This window comes from Paramormyrops kingsleyae, chromosome 4 (genome assembly GCF_048594095.1).
Source record: "Paramormyrops kingsleyae isolate MSU_618 chromosome 4, PKINGS_0.4, whole genome shotgun sequence".
NCBI classification, from domain to species: domain Eukaryota; kingdom Metazoa; phylum Chordata; class Actinopteri; order Osteoglossiformes; family Mormyridae; genus Paramormyrops; species Paramormyrops kingsleyae.
The window spans coordinates 27,872,408-27,891,828 of record NC_132800.1 but is presented as its reverse complement, the minus strand read 5'-3'; the positions used below and the strand labels follow the sequence as shown (position 1 = coordinate 27,891,828).

At 49.3% G+C, this 19,421-nt stretch overlaps 1 protein-coding gene across 2 annotated transcripts in view; it reads left to right on the top strand.

Moving 5' to 3' along the window:
• The window catches only part of LOC111851408 (guanine nucleotide-binding protein G(olf) subunit alpha), a 74,347-nt gene that overhangs the window by 40,836 nt on the left and 14,090 nt on the right, over positions 1 to 19,421 (top strand). For both annotated transcript variants that reach the window (XM_023826318.2, XM_023826319.2), the window contains exon 5: positions 16,171 to 16,268. In XM_023826318.2, the coding sequence (XP_023682086.1) occupies positions 16,171 to 16,268 (98 nt within the window). The remainder of the gene's footprint in view (positions 1 to 16,170; positions 16,269 to 19,421) is intronic.

Here is a 19,421-nt window from a genome sequence, read left to right as displayed (position 1 = left end):
AAGCAAGAGTATCTAAATCTACAGGCTGAATTAAAAAATGACATTAGACGAGCTAAAAGGAATGTCGAAAGGAAGATCGCATTGGAGGCTAAGGATGACGTTAAAAGTTTCTTCCAGTATTTTAACTCTAAAAGAGCTCTAAAAGCTGAAATTACTAATCTGCAGGATAGTAAGGGTCTTATAATTGAAAACGACATTGACATAGTAAATGAGTTCAATGATAGTTTTGCACGGGTATTCACTGTCGAGGACACTAGTAACTTACCAGTTCTTATTACTAATTCAACATCGTCTATAACTAATATATATATAACTGAAGCTGATGTTTTGCAAAGCCTAGCTAAGCTCAAAATAAATAAATCACAGGGCCCTGATGGCATCTTACCTATAGTGTTAAAAGAGATGAGGGATATTATTTGCCGACCCTTAACATTACTGTTTCAAAAATCCTTATCTGAAGGTGTGGTACCTTCTGATTGGAAGCATGCCAACATAACGCCCATTTTCAAAAAAGGGGATAGAAGTAATTTGTCAAACTATAGGCCAATCAGTCTAACTTGTATAACTGGTAAAGTTATGGAGGCTATAATCAAAGAGAAAATGGTAGATTACCTGGACTCAAATAACATTTTGAGGGATAGCCAGCATGGATTTAGGAGAGGTAGATCCTGTTTAACAAATCTGTTGGAGTTTTTTGAGGAAGCTACTCAGGAAGTTGATGATAAGAAGGCCTATGATGTCATCTATTTAGATTTCCAAAAGGCTTTTGATGTTGTTCCCCACAAGAGGCTCTCACTTAAACTCAAAGCGACAGGTATTTTAGGAACTGTAGCGACTTGGATTGATAACTGGTTAACGGATAGGAAGCAGCGAGTAGTTATAAGAGGCTCGATGTCACAGTGGGCCTGCGTTCATAGTGGGGTACCGCAGGGTTCAATTTTAGGACCACTTTTGTTCCTAATTTACATAAATGATATAGACACCAATATATACAGTAAACTGGTGAAATTTGCAGATGACACCAAGGTGGGTGGTGTAGCAGATACTGAACTAGCGGCTCAGCAGCTACAGCGGGATCTTAATTTAATTAGTGACTGGGCTGACACCTGGCAGATGAAATTTAACATAGACAAATGTAAGGTACTCCATGTAGGGAGCAGAAATATAAAGTACAGGTATTTTATGGGACCTACTGAAATAAAGGTAGCTGATTATGAGAAAGACCTTGGTGTGTATGTTGATGCTTCCATGTCTCATTCTCGCCAGTGTGGGGAAGCAATAAAAAAGGCCAATAGGATGTTGGGGTACATCTCCAGGTGTGTGGAGTTTAAGTCAAGGGAGGTAATGCTAAGATTATACAATTCCTTGGTGAGACCTCACCTAGAATATTGTGTACAGGTTTGGTCACCATATCTTAAAAAGGACATAGCGGCCTTAGAAAAGGTGCAGCGTAGGGCCACAAGAATGATTCCTGGTCTTAGAGGAATGTCATACGAGGAAAGGTTATTTGAGCTAAATCTGTTCAGCCTCAAGCAAAGGAGACTGAGGGGGGACATGATCCAGGTCTATAAGATTCTAACAGGTTTGGATGCTGTTCAACCGAATAGTTACTTCAGCATTAGTTCAAATACAAGAACTCGTGGCCATAGGTGGAAATTAGCGGGAGAACATTTCAAACTGGATTTAAGGAAGCACTTCTTTACACAGCGTGTAGTCAGAGTATGGAATAGTCTTCCTGATAACGTAGTGCAAGCTGAATCCTTGGGTTCCTTTAAATCAGAGCTAGATAAGATTTTAACAACTCTGAGCTATTAGTTAAGTTCTCCCCAAGCGAGCTCGATGGGCCGAATGGCCTCCTCTCGTTTGTATAGTTCTTATGTTCTTATGTTCTTATATAATGTTTAATCATTCGTTTTGTATTTGTCCGGTCCACGGGGTTAATTTAATTGGGGATCGTTAAAATGATAGATCACCTATCTTGATTACGCCTGATTCGGTTCGTTTTTTAGAATTTTTAGGAACATGGCAAATGTTCACATTGCAGCATGGAAGCAGGCTCACTGTTACAACGCTGACCGGGGAAGCAGAGGCGAGGAGACCTAGGATCGGGGGAATGCGGGGTTTAATGAGCAAAAGGAACACAGACGAGCGGTAAAGCAGAATTACAATATAATGACCGGACTGGAGAAAGAAACGGAAACGCGGACTAAATACAATGGAGTAATGACAAATTTGACAACAATCAGGAACAGCTGGTAAACACAGGGAATCCACACAGGGTTAACGAGGGGGCGTGGCACACGGAAAGAGCGGACGATCGAGGCATGACACTCACTGGAGTGCTTTGTCACAGATAACTTAATTTTCTTTAACAAAGTGCCTAACCGCACATTAAATAAAGTCACACAACAAAGGCGCACAACAGTGTTCAGATGTTGTGCTATCGGTTGGCTGAAATTTAAACGTTTTCTTCAGAGACAGGGTGGTAACGCCGAAAACAGGAGCTAAACGCAGCAAACGAAAGGCTACCGGAAATTACTTAGCTGGCTGAACTTTTACCGGAACCCACCGCTCTGTGCATATAGGCTATTCTTTCGCGCGACACGTCACATACGGGGCACGAGGCTACATTGCGCATGTCATGAACCGTGCGACGCATGCATGCTCCGAACCGAGACAAGCGAACCGAACGGTTCGGTTTTTTTCCATGAACCGTGTCATCCCTAGTCGGCTGCGACCGGTGTTGTGTTGCTGCTTCAGAACTGTGTGCCTGTAATTAACGAAGAGACACACACACACACACACGCACGCAGAGACACACACACGCAGAGACACACACACACACAGCCACACACACACGCAGAGACACACACACACGCCTGCGCGCACGTTCGTGCCGCTGCTCTTGGTCTGGTGGGCTGGGCCGCTTCCCCTCGACTTCATCCCCCCCCCCCCCCCGTGCATTTTGACTGTGGCCCAGTGGCCCTCTTTTGTGATGGCTTCTTTGACAGTCATATAGATGTTATACGTTTTACATACACACATTTTTAGTTTTTTGTTTATTTTACTTTTTGGTTATCAAATAATGTTACATTGTAAATGATAGATGTTTAAATTTGTGGTTTGGGTTAGTTTTGAGTGAGCAGCAGAGAGGAAGGTTCCTGAAGTTATTCGGGCTCAGTCACAGCCAAGAAGAAGATGCACCATTGAGACCAGGTGGCACGAGTGCCGGAAGTGGCGTGAGGAGACCAAACCACTTCTGCTGCAGTTTGGGTTGGGGGAGGGGCTGACTTAATAGTTTAATTTCGTAATTTATTATTTTCTTTATTAGTATTTGCTGTAGTTTGGTGTTATTGATATGATGTGGTGAACTGAGGTGCATGATCCTGCCTGAGCCAGTGGTCAGTGCTCCTGACCCTCAGCAAGGACTAAAACCAGAAGGGAACTTTTTGGGTCTTTGCTGCTTCTGCTTGATCGTCTGAGGCCCCTGCAGGATTCTGTGCTTGTTGTGAGACACAACTTGCAGCTAAAAATAGTCTTATTTTCACTTCTGTGATGAGTCAGCCGAGCCCTAAATGTAACACTGGGGCTAAAGATAGATCAGAATGCTTCACTGGCTTGTGAATTAATGCACGGACACACACACCTACACACCTAGAGACATATAGAGAGAGACACACACACCTACACACCTAGAGACATATAGAGAGAGACACACAGCTGCACACCTAGAGACATATAGAGAGAGACACACACAGCTGCACACCTAGAGACATATAGAGAGAGACACACACACCTACACACCTAGAGACATATAGAGAGAGACACACACAGCTGCACACCTAGAGACATATAGAGAGAGACACACACACCTACACACCTAGAGACATATAGAGAGAGACACACACAGCTGCACACCTAGAGACATATAGAGAGAGAGACACACACAGTCGCACTGATAGACGCACAGATAGGCGCACACACAGCCGCACAGATAGGCGCGCATGCACGCACAGATAGGCGCGTACACGCACACACACAGCCGCACAGATAGACGCGCATGCACACACAAACGCGCATGCGCGCGCGCACACACACACAGCCGCACAGATAGACGCGCGCACACACACAGCCGCACAGATAGGCGCGCATGCACACACACACGCACATGCGCGCGCACACACAGCCGCACAGATAGGCGCGCGCACGCACACACACAGCCGCACAGATAGGCACGCATGCACATGCGTGCGCACACACACAGCCGCACAGATAGGCGCGCACACGCACACACACAGCCGCACAGATAGGCGCGCGCATGCACACACACAGCCGCACAGATAGGCACGCATGCACACACAGACGCGCATGCGCGCGCACACGCACAGCCGCACAGATAGGCGCGCACACGCACACACACAGCCGCACAGATAGACGCGCATGCACGCACAGACGCACATGCGCGCGCACACGCACACACACAGCCGCACAGATAGGCGCGCGCACGCACACACACAGCCGCACAGATAGACGCGCATGCACACACAGACGCGCATGCGCGCGCACACACAGCCGCACAGATAGGCGCGCACACGCACACACAGCCGCACAGATAGACGCGCATGCACGCACAGATAGGCGCGTACACGCACACACACAGCCGCACAGATAGACGCGCATGCACACACAGACGCGCATGCGCGCGCACACACACAGCCGCACAGATAGACGCGCATGCACACACAGACGCGCATGCGCGCGCACACACACAGCCGCACAGATAGGCACGCGCACACAGCCGCACAGATAGACGCGCATGCGCGCGCACACAGCCGCACAGATAGACGCGCATGCGCGCACACACAGCCGCACAGATACACGCGCGCGCGCACACACAGCCGCACAGATACACACGCGCGCGCGCACACACAGCCGCACAGATACACACGCGCGCGCGCACACACAGCCGCACAGATACACACGCGCGCGCGCACACACAGCCGCACAGATACAAGCGCGCGCACACACACAGCCGCACAGATAGACGCACACAGGCCCGCTCTCTGGCCTCCACTCCTCGCTCAGCCTCTGCTTGCTTTCTTGCCTGTTCTCTCTCGAGCCGTATGACTTCCTTTTCCCTCCTTTGAGGCTGCGTTTTGGGAGCTGTTCAGCGTGCGCCGCTTGGGTCTGCCTTGTTTTATGAAGTGCTTATGTTTCTTTGGCTTTTCTTTTTACTTCCGAAGGTTCAGATGTCAAAATGTTTTACAGTTGGTTTTGTGAAAAAGTGCTGATGGAGATGGGGGAGAACGGTGATTGGTTACGGATTATCTTCTGATTTGCTAGCTGTCAAAATGTGGCTGCTGCTGAGTGGTGCTGTGGGCGGTGCCCCATCCTGGAGGCTTACCCCTGGGCAGTCTGGGTAATGGAGTTCGCTCTATGCGCGTCATGCAGATCTGTAGATCTGTTAGCTAGGGCTGTGCGATATGGCATAAAATTCCTATTGCGGTATACGGTATGTGTTGCGGTATATAATTTGATCTGTAAATTTCAATATAACTGTTTCTGAAAGGGTAACATGTCCATAGCAAAGGCATTGCAGCAGGAAGTTGTATAATAAACTGTTAACACATTTCGAAATAGTTGTGAATGTAGAATATTTATTGTGCAAATCTGCAATTGTGGAAAAAATATGAAAACATTTCAAGTAACTTCGCTGGTTTTATCTTATATTAAAAACACAGGTTGGTTTGGTAAGCAGAAAACAAGACACAGAACCAAAAGCTACATAACTAATACAATTACACTAGTGTCATAACTCCATATATTAGTATGACCATCTGTCCCATAAAGGTCCTGCCAGGCAGAGTCCTGTATGGGTTCGGGTTCCCGACGGGTGACCCGCAAATTTTGATGAAACGGGTGAAAAATATTCTACTCTGTCGGATACGGGTTCGGGTCGGACGCAGGAGAGCGCGGGTCTAAGTTGCGGTTTTCAAAACATCATGTGCCAACAAAAAATACCCTAGGGCTATATTTTAGTGACACACAGAAAATCCCTGCATTCAAGATGATAAAACGTAAAATCCATATCAGTTTATTCCTGCACGCACATTCCCGGAAATCTCTCCCACTTTCATTTTCAAAAAGCGCGCGTGATCTCCTGCAGCTGTTCGAAATGGATGCTGAGGAGTTGAAAAGAAAATTAGCAAGTGGGGAGTTTAAAGTTGTGGCCAAAACCTCCACTAAAATCAAGTCCGACGTGTGGGAGAATTTCGGAGTTTTCTCAGACAACGAAAACAACTCTTTTGACGTCTTGTCTTGCTGGAGAGAGCTTGAGCGTTTGTTTCCCAATATTGCTCATATTGTGAGATCTATTCTCGCCATCCCGGCATCCAGTGCCTCAAGTGAGCGAGATCTCTCATATGCCGGATGTGTCATCCGGGAGCGAAGGAGTCAGCTGAGGCCATCGACTGTGGACGATATCCTTTTTTTACACAGTAATATAAAGCACCACACCAAACGCTAGTCTTCGCCTTCGCGTAGGAATTCCAATCGGGTAATCAAAGGAAAACGGACAGTGCACGTAGGTAGCCTGTAAGACCTAATAATGTACAGGGTAGCCTGATGTACATTTTATATTAGTTTTATTAACACATTTGATTGTAAGCTGGTAAGGCTATGTGTGGGCATGGCAATATCAAACGTTATTTGAGTTTGCAGGTAGACTACTACCGTTTGTTTTGCTTATTATTAGGCTGTAATTAAACAATGTTTACATTTGGCTATGCCTTTTCAGCTGATGTTGCACATGTCACTGGTCATTTGTTGTGGCAATAAACTTTTGTCTAATTTTGACTATCTGATTGATTTTCATTCGGGTGCGGGTTGGGTGTCGGTATTTATTTCGGGTGCGGGTTGGGTGTCGGTATTTATTTCGGGTGCGGGTTGGGTGTCGGTATTTATTTCGGGTGCGGGTTGGGTGTCGGTATTTATTTCGGGTGCGGGTTGGGTGTCGGTATTTATTTCGGGTGCGGGTTGGGTGTCGGTATTTATTTCGGGTGCGGGTTGGGTGTCGGTATTTATTTCGGGTGCGGTTTGTCAAAATCAGACCCGTGCAGGACTCTGCTGCCAGGTGCAGCAATAATCCTATGTCATTTTCATATAAATAATGAATTATTTATTATTTGACGTGACTTGATTATGTCGTTTTTGCAGGCGAGGAGCGGACATTTCTGCGAAATTTATATCGTGTACCGTTTATACCGCACAGTACTGCTGTTAGCCTTATGACCAGTGAACATCAAACGGCCTGTAGGCAGAGTCAATGACAGGGCTGCACTTGGAGAGGAAGGCTGTGTGTTTCAGGCCCGACCTCATGACTGCGCTTGGAGAGGCAGGCTGTGTGTTTCAGGCCCGACCTCATGACTGCACTTGGAGAGGCAGGCTGTGTGTTTCAGGCCCCGACCTCATGACCGCGCTTGGAGAGGCAGGCTGTGTGTTTCAGGCCCCGAACTCATGACCGCGCTTGGAGAGGAAGGCTGTGTGTTTCAGGCCCCGACCTCATGACCGCGCTTGGAGAGGCAGGCTGTGTGTTTCAGGCCCCGACCTCATGACCGCGCTTGGAGAGGAAGGCTGTGTGTTTCAGGCCCCGACCTCATGATCGTGCTCTAATGCTCTCCGTGATTCTCACTCTCTCAGTTCCCAAAGCGCCTTCGTTTTGTGGTTGTTTCTGCTAGTTACCTAGTGTTGACATGTTTGCCTGAGAGCCAAGGTACGCAAACACCACTTTGCTAAAGAAGTCAGCACTAATTGCTCTGCGGGGACATGGGAGGGCGGCTGCATCCCGCTTGTGGGACTCAGCCGCTCCATGCTGGGGCCAGTGAGGCAAGGGGAGGCTATCACAGGCCGGCACCACCTTACCGTTCATGCACGGGGCCTCCGGATGGGGTGGGGGGGGTGGTCATGCACAGAGCAGCTGGGCCTCCTTTATCTATCCCGAGTAAGGAAATATAAATTGTGAGTTTTTAAATAACTAACGTTATAGGTTAGTTCCTGTTTCATATTTACCCAGTCGAGCTGCCAGAGACAATGACTGTAGGTTCCATCCTTTGGTGGATGGAGGGTCTTGTCTGGGAACAGCACAGCATGCCGTATGGCTGTATGGAGCAGGGCCTCGACCTACGACCATGGATGGAGGTGTGACCCCAAGAGCTGTGCAGTATGACGAAATGTATCGGATGACGAAATTAAAATGTCTGCCTAATATTTTCCATCGGTTTTGTGGTGTCGCACAATACAGTTTACGGCAACATTTTTTCATCATTTGGATGACAGTATGCAAAGTTACATGCTTCATGGGATGTGGCACTTGTATGTAAGTTTTAATTTTACTTTATTATTTGTAACTGACAGAAGACAAACTACAAAAGTGTACCAAGATCCACAAATATTTAACTATCCACAAATTTGTAATTTTTTTTTTTTTGGTAAATTTGTAAAATTGTGTTGTGTAAAAGAGCCACTAAAATATGGAGCAATTTTTATTTTTTTTTATATTTTTTGCACATTTGTGGATCACCACCTCTCTATTCACCTGTCAATCACACCCCTGTCTGGACACAGCATGGCACGGTGTGTGGCTGTGTAGAGCATGGTTGCGGCTTATAGCCACGGACGGGGGCGGGGCCCACGTGGGTGGAGGCTCTGTCTGGACACAGTCAGCACGCTGTGTGGCTGTATGTCACAGGTTGTGTCGGCCTATGCTCACTGACAGGGGAGTGGTCGGTGTGGGTGGATGCTCTGTCTGGACACAGTCAGCACGCTGTGTGGCTGTATGTCACAGGTTGTGTCGGCCTATGGTCACTGACGGGGGAGTGGCCGGTGTGGGTGGAGGCTCTGTCTGGACACAGTGAGCACGCTGTGTGGCTGTATGTCACAGGTTGTGTCGGCCTATGCTCACTGACAGGGGAGTGGCCGGTGTGGGTGGAGGCTCTGTCTGGACACAGTCAGCACGCTGTGTGGCTGTATGTCACAGGTTGTGTCGGCCTATGGTCACTGACGGGGGAGTGGCCGATGTGGGTGGAGGCTCTGTCTGGACACAGTGAGCACGCTGTGTGGCTGTATGTCACAGGTTGTGTCGGCCTATGGTCACTGACGGGGGAGTGGCCGGTGTGGGTGGAGGCTCTGTCTGGACACAGTGAGCACGCTGTGTGGCTGTATGTCACAGGTTGTGTCGGCCTATGCTCACTGACAGGGGAGTGGCCCACGTGGGTGGAGGCTCTGTCTGGACACAGTGAGCACGCTGTGTGGCTGTATGTCACAGGTTGTGTCGGCCTATGCTCACTGACAGGGGAGTGGCCCACGTGGGTGGAGGCTCTGTCTGGACACAGTGAGCACGCTGTGTGGCTGTATGTCACAGGTTGTGTCGGCCTATGGTCACTAACGGGGGAGTGGCCGGAGGCTCTGTCTGGACACAGTGAGCACGTTGTGTGGCTGTATGTCACAGGTTGTGTCGGCCTATGGTCACTGACAGGGGAGTGGCCGGTGTGGGTGGAGGCTCTGTCTGGACACAGTGAGCACGTTGTGTGGCTGTATGTCACAGGTTGTGTCGGCCTATGGTCACTGACAGGGGAGTGGCCGGTGTGGGTGGAGGCTCTGTCTGGACACAGTCAGCACGCTGTGTGGCTGTATGTCACAGGTTGTGTCGGCCTATGGTCACTGACGGGGGTGTGGCCGGTGTGGGTGGAGGCTCTGTCTGGACACAGTGAGCACGTTGTGTGGCTGTATGTCACAGGTTGTGTCGGCCTATGCTCACTGACAGGGGAGTGGCCGGTGTGGGTGGAGGCTCTGTCTGGACACAGTCAGCACGCTGTGTGGCTGTATGTCACAGGTTGTGTCGGCCTATGCTCACTGACGGGGGAGTGGCCGGTGTGGGTGGAGGCTCTGTCTGGACACAGTCAGCACGCTGTGTGGCTGTATGTCACAGGTTGTGTCGGCCTATGGTCACTGACGGGGGAGTGGCCGGTGTGGGTGGAGGCTCTGTCTGGACACAGTCAGCACGCTGTGTGGCTGTATGTCACAGGTTGTGTCGGCCTATGGTCACTGACGGGGGAGTGGCCGGTGTGGGTGGAGGCTCTGTCTGGACACAGTCAGCACGCTGTGTGGCTGTATGTCACAGGTTGTGTCGGCCTATGCTCACTGACAGGGGAGTGGCCGGTGTGGGTGGAGGCTCTGTCTGGACACAGTCAGCACGCTGTGTGGCTGTATGTCACAGGTTGTGTCGGCCTATGGTCACTGACGGGGGAGTGGCCGGTGTGGGTGGAGGCTCTGTCTGGACACAGCACAGCGTGTCGCGTTTGGAGGCGGAGCTCATTCCACTAAGCTTATGCAAGAGTGTGTAAGGGTTGCAGGCCAGGGAGCCTGACCTGCCTGTGAGGAGCAGGTCCTTCTCCTGGGGCAAGGCCAGCTCCTAGCACCCTCAACACCCAAATGACACTTGTGGCTTATTAACTGGGACGAATGCGGCAGTAAGAGATACACCAGCACGGCTGGCGGGTGGGTGGGTAAGTGTGTCGTCCTGCGGGCCCCCGCCACCGTCATTAAGCAAAGCTCGGGGGGACGTGGGGCCTCTCTTAAGCCATCCCTGATGACTCGGCCTGCCACTAATGAAGGCGCTGATGAACCCTGTTTGCAAATCGAACAGAATTGATACTCGTTAGTGTTGTTTTTGTTTAGTGACGCCGGTCGGGGTGTCTGTCGCATCCCGTGTGATGCCTGGCCCCCCCCCGCTCCCCTGGTGCTCTTGTTTTCTTCTTGTTTACCTTGTTCCGGGGTCAGCGATCACTCCTGTGCTCTGTGGCTTTGCTGAGTACCACACCGATGAGGGTGGTGGTGTCTGTCCTGAGGTTCCCAGCCTCTTCTCTGCCATGGTCACCTTTGGTAAGGCGGCTTTTTTCAAATGCCATGCGGCACACTGCCGATTGGGAGACGCCGGTCTGAGGCCAGTTACACAAATAGGCTCCCGTGCTGTGCAGCTGCAGCCGTGTCCTCCTCTTGCTCCTCCTGCTCCTGCTCCTCCTGCTCCTGCTCCTCTTCACACGACCGACACACCTCTTGGCAGTCTTTGCAGATCTCGGAGCTTTTGCCTGATCTTTGGTGCTGACTGATTTACAGGGAGATTGTCAAATGCACTTAATCCCACTACATGGTTTCATGCATTACCCCTTTCAAAGTTAATTCAACCAGTAAAAAGATTTAACTTTAGCTCAGTTCTGTTGAGAGAACAGTAAATATTCAGTAATAGGTAATGTTTTTCCGTTTTTATTTTCATTGCCTTTTGTAATGCCTTGGGCAGCTTTGTTACGTATTTTTATAGCGGACAGTGATGAGGCCGTAGTCGGTTACCCACAAGCGCAGTGCCTCCTGCACAGCTGCTGCCAGTGTATAGATCCAAACAGAATGGTTCCATGTAGCCGCAGTGTGTCTCACATCCAGCCTCTATGCAGTTACTCAGTTTGTTTGCAGTAAACAGAGATTTTATCTTGAAAGTGAGAAAGTGTAAGCTGTTGTTAGAGAGGTGTGCGTGCGTGTCTCTCTCTCGCACTGTGGTCCTAGAAGAACATATAGTTGTATATGGATGACATGACGGCTTGCTGATTTATTATATGGCATTCGGGATGAGTCAGCATTGTCGAATATTCAAGAATGTGTCTGGAAAACAATAGTGGTTTATCCGTTAAGTTTTTTTCCGTTGTTTTTGCATGAACTCAACGTGAGCCAATCATAATCGTTTTTGTCCTTGCTGACTATGGTGCATTTGTGAGAAAGTTAACTACAATGAGTGAAGTAAACAAACAAGACATTGATTTTGTCTGCTTTGAATCTACTGGCTCAATTCACAGCAACAAGTGTAAGATTCAAGAGGTTTATTCGTCACATACACAGTTGTACACATACAATATGTAGTGGAATGTGACCCTGGTCACTCAGAGAGGCTGTGCATGATAACAAAATATAGAGAAAAACAAGGAAAAATAATAATATTAGATAGAAAACATATTTGAAATGTTCAGCTGTACATAATCTATACATAAGTGATAGGTAGGAGCTATTGTGCTGTGCAATATAAGTGCAGTGTGCAAGAGGACTGAGGTATGTGCCAACAATTTGGACAGTGTGAAAGCAGTACTCATAGGGTTATGTCAGTGTTACAGTGATTGGAGAGTCACTGTAGAGTCTGGTGGAAGACCTAGAGGCACTGAGCCTCGCCCTGGTTTAGGAGCCTTATGACCTGGAGGAAAAAGCTCCTCCTTGACCTTTGAGTTCTGGTCATAAGGCTGCGGAAGCATTTGCCTGAATTCAGCAGGCAAACCAGAGTTATTGGGGTGGGAGGGGTCCTTGGAGATTTGTTGCTCTGGTCCTACAGCGGCTGGTGTAGATTTCTTGTAGGGAGGGTAAGGCAGATCTGGCGGTTGCAGTGGATCGATGGAGTTAGGGATGGAAGGACAGATGAAGTTCTTAAGTCTCTGGAACACCTTCACGACAAGGGATGTTAAGGCCCAGGGCGATAGTCATTGAGGTTTGAGGGCTTGTTACTCTTTGGAATCGGGACGATTGTGGATTTTTTAAAACACGTCGGTACTACAGACTGAGCCAGAGACTCGTTGAAAATAAGGGTGAACACATCGGCTGTCTCTGAATCTAGAGAATCTGATTGTGCTACTGCTGTAATATTCCTATGTATATTTAGGTTGTCGAATTAAAAATGTTCTGCAGAATTTGTTCTTAAAATTTTAAATAAGTGAATTCATGCACAATATCACATCGCGATATGCAAGTAACTTTGTGATATTAATAAAACAAGAAAGGTAATGAAATTACCTGAAAAACTATAGCCAAATTGAACTTGTATACTAATTGTATGTCAGATAAGTTGGTGTTGCTGCTGCAGGTTGCCAGTGCGTGCTAAATGGTGCCATGTAGATCTACAGGCAGTTGTCAGTGTACCTGTCATTTTGGCACATAACCAGAATGAGCTACTGACCTGTCATTCCCAGTGTAGACAGGCACTGCCAGTGTACCTGTCATTTTGGCACATAACCAGAATGAGCTACTGACCTGTCATTCCCAGTGTAGACGGGCACTGCCAGTGTACCTGTCATTTTGGCACATAACCAGAATGAGCTACTGACCTGTCATTCCCAGGATAGACAGGCACTGCCAGTGTACCTGTCATTTTGGCACATAACCAGAATGAGCTACTGACCTGTCATTACCAGTGTAGACAGGCACTGCCAGTGTACCTGTCATTTTGGCACATAACCAGAATGAGCTACTGACCTGTCATTCCCAGTGTAGACAGGCACTGCCAGTGTACCTGTCATTTTGGCACATAACCAGAATGAGCTACTGACCTGTCATTCCCAGTGTAGACAGGCACTGCCAGTGTACCTGTCATTTTGGCACATAACCAGAATGAGCTACTGACCTGTCATTCCCAGTGTAGACAGGCACTGCCAGTGTACCTGTCATTTTGGCACATAACCAGAATGAGCTACTGACCTGTCATTCCCAGTATAGACGGGCACTGCCAGTGTACCTGTCATTTTGGCACATAACCAGAATGAGCTACTGACCTGTCATTCCCAGTGTAGACAGGCACTGCCAGTGTACCTGTCATTTTGGCACATAACCAGAATGAGCTACTGACCTGTCATTCCCAGTGTAGAAAGGCACTGCCAGTGTACCTGTCATTTTGGCACATAACCAGAATGAGCTACTGACCTGTCATTCCCAGTGTAGACAGGCACTGCCAGTGTACCTGTCATTTTGGCACATAACCAGAATGAGCTACTGACCTGTCATTCCCAGTATAGACAGGCACTGCCAGTGTACCTGTCATTTTGGCACATAACCAGAATGAGCTACTGACCTGTCATTCCCAGTGTAGACAGGCACTGCCAGTGTACCTGTCATTTTGGCACATAACCAGAATGAGCTACTGACCTGTCATTCCCAGTGTAGACAGGCACTGCCAGTGTACCTGTCATTTTGGCACATAACCAGAATGAGCTACTGACCTGTCATTCCCAGTGTAGACATGCACTGCCAGTGTACCTGTCATTTTGGCACATAACCAGAATGAGCTACTGACCTGTCATTCCCAGGATAGACAGGCACTGCTGCTAGGTCGGTTCTGTTTGGCTGTAGCTTATGTTGGGTATATTTTCAGCTACTTTTTTTGCTTGATAGGTTTTGTAATATTTATCTCAAATATCGCAATGTCATTTTTTCCCCCACCATCGTTCATTTCTGATTGGCTGCTTGTAACATTTCAGGTTACGCTTTTGCGGCAGTGAGTGTCGTCTCATTTTGTATGGAAATAAATGACTGGAGTCACCTATAAACCAGAGAAGTATTGATAGGTTTGTGTTGTTAAAAAGTAAAGAAATCGCCGTTCACCACCACTGCCCAAGGCACGAGGCTATTAAACGTCTTTGTGTGCTACTGCACTTCAGCTAACTTCAGTTTAATTTAATTTCTGTTTAATTTAATTTATTCAAGGTGCTTATTCTTTTATATCAGTGAGTAATATTTTATTTTGTATGTAAAGAAATACTTATTTTGATGCATTATTTGATTGGAATAATCATCTGCTGGCTAAAAGATGTCCTGCCACTGGGCACCTCTCTGTCTGTCTGTCTCTCTGTCTGTCTGTCTCTCTCTCTCTGTCTGTCTCTGTCTGTCTCTCTCTCTCTCTGTCTGTCTCTGTCTGTCTCTCTCTCTCTCTGTCTCTCTCTGTCTGTCTGTCTCTCTCTCTGTCTGTCTGTCTGTCTGTCTCTCTCTGTCTCTGTCTGTCTGTCTCTCTCTCTCTGTCTCTCTCTAGTCCTAATGAAATGTTCAGGTAATGAGCAAGTAGAAAATACTGTCTTTGCACATCACCCTTAAACGGAAGTTGTGCGCCTGGGAGATGTCAGGTCTGGGATAAGATGGCGTTGTCTCTCTCTGATGCTGCATGCTGTAGTGTGACACTGATTCACAGGCTGAGCACCTGTACTTAGGGACAGCTCTGCGTATGGACACTGTCTCACATGAAATTGAAGAAGCAGCCTCCTTAGTCTTACTCCTACAGATCAACTTACCTCCATGCCCTACCTTTTCGTGTGCCTGCCATGCTCACACTGTTCCCCGTGTGCGTGCCATGCTCTTGCTGCCCCCCTCGCTCTCCATCCCCGTCCTGATCCTGTAGATTAGGCCCTCACCCTCGTGTGCCTGGCATGCTCTTACTGCCCCTCTCCTGTCCTCCTGTCAGTGCGCCCCACCAGTCTGTGTGCCCGCCTTTCTCTCAGCACCCTCACCTTCCCGTCTGCCCTCCTCGCTCTCCGTGCCCCCTGCCTGCCCGCCTTACTCTCAGTGCGCCCCACCAGTCCGTGTGCCCACCTCACTCTCCGTGCCCCCTGCCTGCCCGCCTTACTCTCAGTGCGCCCCACCTGTCCGTGTGCCCGCCTCTCTCTCAGCACCCTCACCTTCCCGTCTGCCCCCCTCGCTCACGTGCCCCCTGCCTGCCCGCCTTACTCTCAGTGCGCCCCACCAGTCCGTGTGCCCGCCTCTCTCTCAGCACCCTCACCTTCCCGTCTGCCCCCCTCGCTCACGTGCCCCCGCACTGAAGTGCTGCTGCCTTTTGTTTCTGCTCGCGTTGTGGTTATTAGCCCAGCAGCCTTGCCCTAGGGACCGAGGTCCTTCCCCTGGGGGGCCAGAGTGTGGAAAACTAAGCCCCACTAGAGGAGGGGGCCAAACCCTGTGCCCTGTGTTCCCCCATAGGCACACATGGGAATATCGGGCACACGGGGGTGGATGTGTGCTCAGGCTAGTAACGGTCAGGTGTTTCTTCATGCTTGTATTTTATGGTGTAATGTCTTAATTGGTAGGATCTTGTTTTTCTTGTGTTTCACGATGGTTTTGTCCCATATTTCCCATATCAAGTCACTACTGTTAGTTCTGTTATTTAACGGAATATGAGCTACATTTTACATTTATCGTGGTAATAATATATATATAACAGCAAATAGACTTTGTGGTTCTTCTGTTTCTCCCTCTTCCTGCTGTCATTTTGATTGTCTGATTGTCCTTTTGCTGTTCTCAGTAGTTTCCCGCTTTTCTTTATTTTTGCAGGAGTTCTTCGAGCATGCAAAGAAACTGTGGGATGATGAAGGAGTGAAGGCCTGCTTCGAGAGATCCAACGAGTACCAGCTCATCGACTGTGCGCAGTAGTGAGTGTCTGCCTCCTAGTGGCCGCCCCTGGGCCATGTCTGTCTGTCAGTCCACCTTCGAAATAAGCAGCAGAGGGGCCTTCACCTTCCTCCAGTGCTTTACGTACAAAGCAGTCGCTCTGCAAAGACACCGTGCAGTGGGTTCCTCTGTGTCCACTCTCTGTCAGGACGGTGCATTCGGGCTGCACTTTGGCCGTCGGTTTGAAGTGGCACAAATAAACAGCCGAAACGATGAACCGTTTCCAGGAGCAGAGAGCAGATGGCGGGAGGCGTGTTTAGTCCAGGGTGTTTTGGTCGCCCTCTTTCGGCATCATCGGTAGCCCCTTCCACACATGGGGCGCCTCCTTGCCGCACTCACTAAGGGAACCGTACTGTAGGGGGCGCTCTGCTCAACTGCTGCCATTCGTAGTTGGCATCCCAAGGTGGCAGTTGGCGAGCTTTAACGGTGCACACTGCCGTGGTCACCGTATCCTAGCAACCAAAGGCAGGGTGCTGGCTGACCTTGCTCTCCATAGCTGTGTTCCCAGATCTCGGCTGCAGTCGTCCTGGACTGAATGACTGACTTTTACTCTTCCTCCAAGAGCTCAGTGATGACCCCCAAGCTGCAACAGCAGCAGTGACCCTGCGTGAGGCGCTGTCCTGCCTGTTAGCTTTTCTCAGTTACCTGCTTGGAAAAGACTCAATGTTTAATAGTAAATACTAAATGCCTTGTTTTTCTGGTTCATAATCATCCGTTTGCGGTCATAGGAGGAAGTTCGGTTTGCAGACGCCACCTGTATAAGCAGCTTCCTGTTTCCTCCTCCTCTCCTCTCCTCATTCAAATACATGAAGGAGATGTGATGAAATTACCGTCCTTTGGACCTGTGGACAATCACTGGCAACTTTTGGTTTTCCTTTGATCCTATATCCGCTGTGGTGGGGAATGGGGTGTGTCACGTCCGGTCTCCTTCCATATGCGGACAGGGAACGTGTTGCCCCGTAACAGGGAGTGCTGAAGGACCTGACCTGATCTCCATTTCATGGGGTGACCGTGATGATGATGCAATGGATGTTTGTAAATGTGAAGTACAAAGCAAAGATGGTAACCAGGGGCAAAGCAAACAGACGAGTCCTTCCTCTTTCCTTTGGTTTTATCTTATTGTTTACTTTTATAGTTCATTATTGCATGTTTTCATCTACATTTTGTAATATGGGCAAAAAAATCCAGACTTATGTAAAACCTTTCAGTAAGATTGCAACCCCTCCCAGTGTCACATAAACAGCATTTCCCACAATTCTGCTCATTCAGCTGCCATCTCCCTCCCGTGGCCATGTGCTCTTTATTGCACGAGATGTGTGCGGCTCACAGAAAGACCCTCAGAGCTTCGCCAGCTGATTCCGACCACGTGGGTCCTTCCCGTTTGCAGTGGGCTATCTCAGCCCTCTTCTCGCTACTCTCGGAAATGGCATATTGGCTCCAGGTCCTAAGATACCAATGGCTATCACATGATTAATCGCCAGAGGAAACTGTGGCACGCTCATGCCATCCCTCTGCTCTCCGCCCATCCCCCTCCCTCTGCTCTCCTGTAGTTTTGATGCGCATCCTTATCTCCCGCTGGCTCCCTCTGCTCTCCTGTAGTTTTGATGCGCATCCTTATCTCCCGCTGGCTCCCTCTGCTCTCCTGTAGTTTTGATGCGCATCCTTATCTCCCGCTGGCTCCCTCTGCTCTCCTGTAGTTTTGATGCGCATCCTTATCTCCCACTGGCTCCCTCTGCTCTCCTGTAGTTTTGATGCGCATGGTTATCTCCCGTTGGCTCCCTCTGCTCTCCTGTAGTTTTGATGCGCCTTCCTTATCTCCCGATGGCTCCCTCTGCTCTCTTGTAGTTTTGATGCGCATCCTTATCTCCCGATGGCTCCCTCTGCTCTCCTGTAGTTTTGATGCGCATCCTTATCTCCCGATGGCTCCCTCTGCTCTCCTGTAGTTTTGATGCGCATCCTTATCTCCCGCTGGCTCCCTCTGCTCTCCTGTAGTTTTGATGCGCATCCTTATCTCCCGCTGGCTCCCTCTGCTCTCCTGTAGTTTTGATGCGCATCCTTATCTCCCGATGGCTCCCTCTGCTCTCCTGTAGTTTTGATGCGCATCCTTATCTCCCGATGGCTCCCTCTGCTCTCCTGTAGTTTTGATGCGCATCCTTATCTCCCGCTGGCTCCCTCTGCTCTCCTGTAGTTTTGATGCGCATCCTTATCTCCCGCTGGCTCTCTCTGCTCTCCTGTAGTTTTGATGCGCAACCTTATCTCCCGCTGGCTCCCTCTGCTCTCCTGTAGTTTTGATACGCATCCTTATCTCCCGATGGCTCCCTCTGCTCTCCTGTAGTTTTGATGCGCATCCTTATCTCCCGATGGCTCCCTCTGCTCTCCTGTAGTTTTGATGCGCATCCTTATCTCCCGCTGGCTCTCTCTGCTCTCCTGTAGTTTTGATGCGCATCCTTATCTCCCGATGGCTCCCTCTGCTCTCCTGTAGTTTTGATGCGCATCCTTATCTCCCGCTGGCCCCCTCTGCTCTCCTGTAGTTTTGATGCGCATCCTTATCTCCCGATGGCTCCCTCTGCTCTCCTGTAGTTTTGATGCGCATCGTTATCTCCCGTTGGCTCCCTCTGCTCTCCTGTAGTTTTGATGCGCATCCTTATCTCCCGCTGGCTCCCTCTGCTCTCCTGTAGTTTTGATGCGCATCCTTATCTCCCGCTGGCTCCCTCTGCTCTCCTGTAGTTTTGATGCGCATTGTTATCTCCCGTTGGCTCCCTCTGCTCTCCTGTAGTTTTGATGCGCATCCTTATCTCCCGCTGGCTCCCTCTGCTCTCCTGTAGTTTTGATGCGCATCCTTATCTCCCGATGGCTCCCTCTGCTCTCCTGTAGTTTTGATGCGCATCCTTATTGCCTGTTGCCAGTTGATGATTTGAGCCTGCCCACGGCACTTGTGCTTTCCTGACCTCTGCCCTGTTACCCGGCTTCACAGCTGGCTGGGGGTGGCTGCTGGGTGTCTCTGTCACGGGACCCTGACAGCTGGCCAACGGTGGCAGCACCGCTGTGATAATGGGGGTCATTGTCACTAGCTGCAGTGCTCAGTTGGTCCTGGGGCAAGGGCCGTGCCCCTGCTAATCTGATGCTTCGCTTTG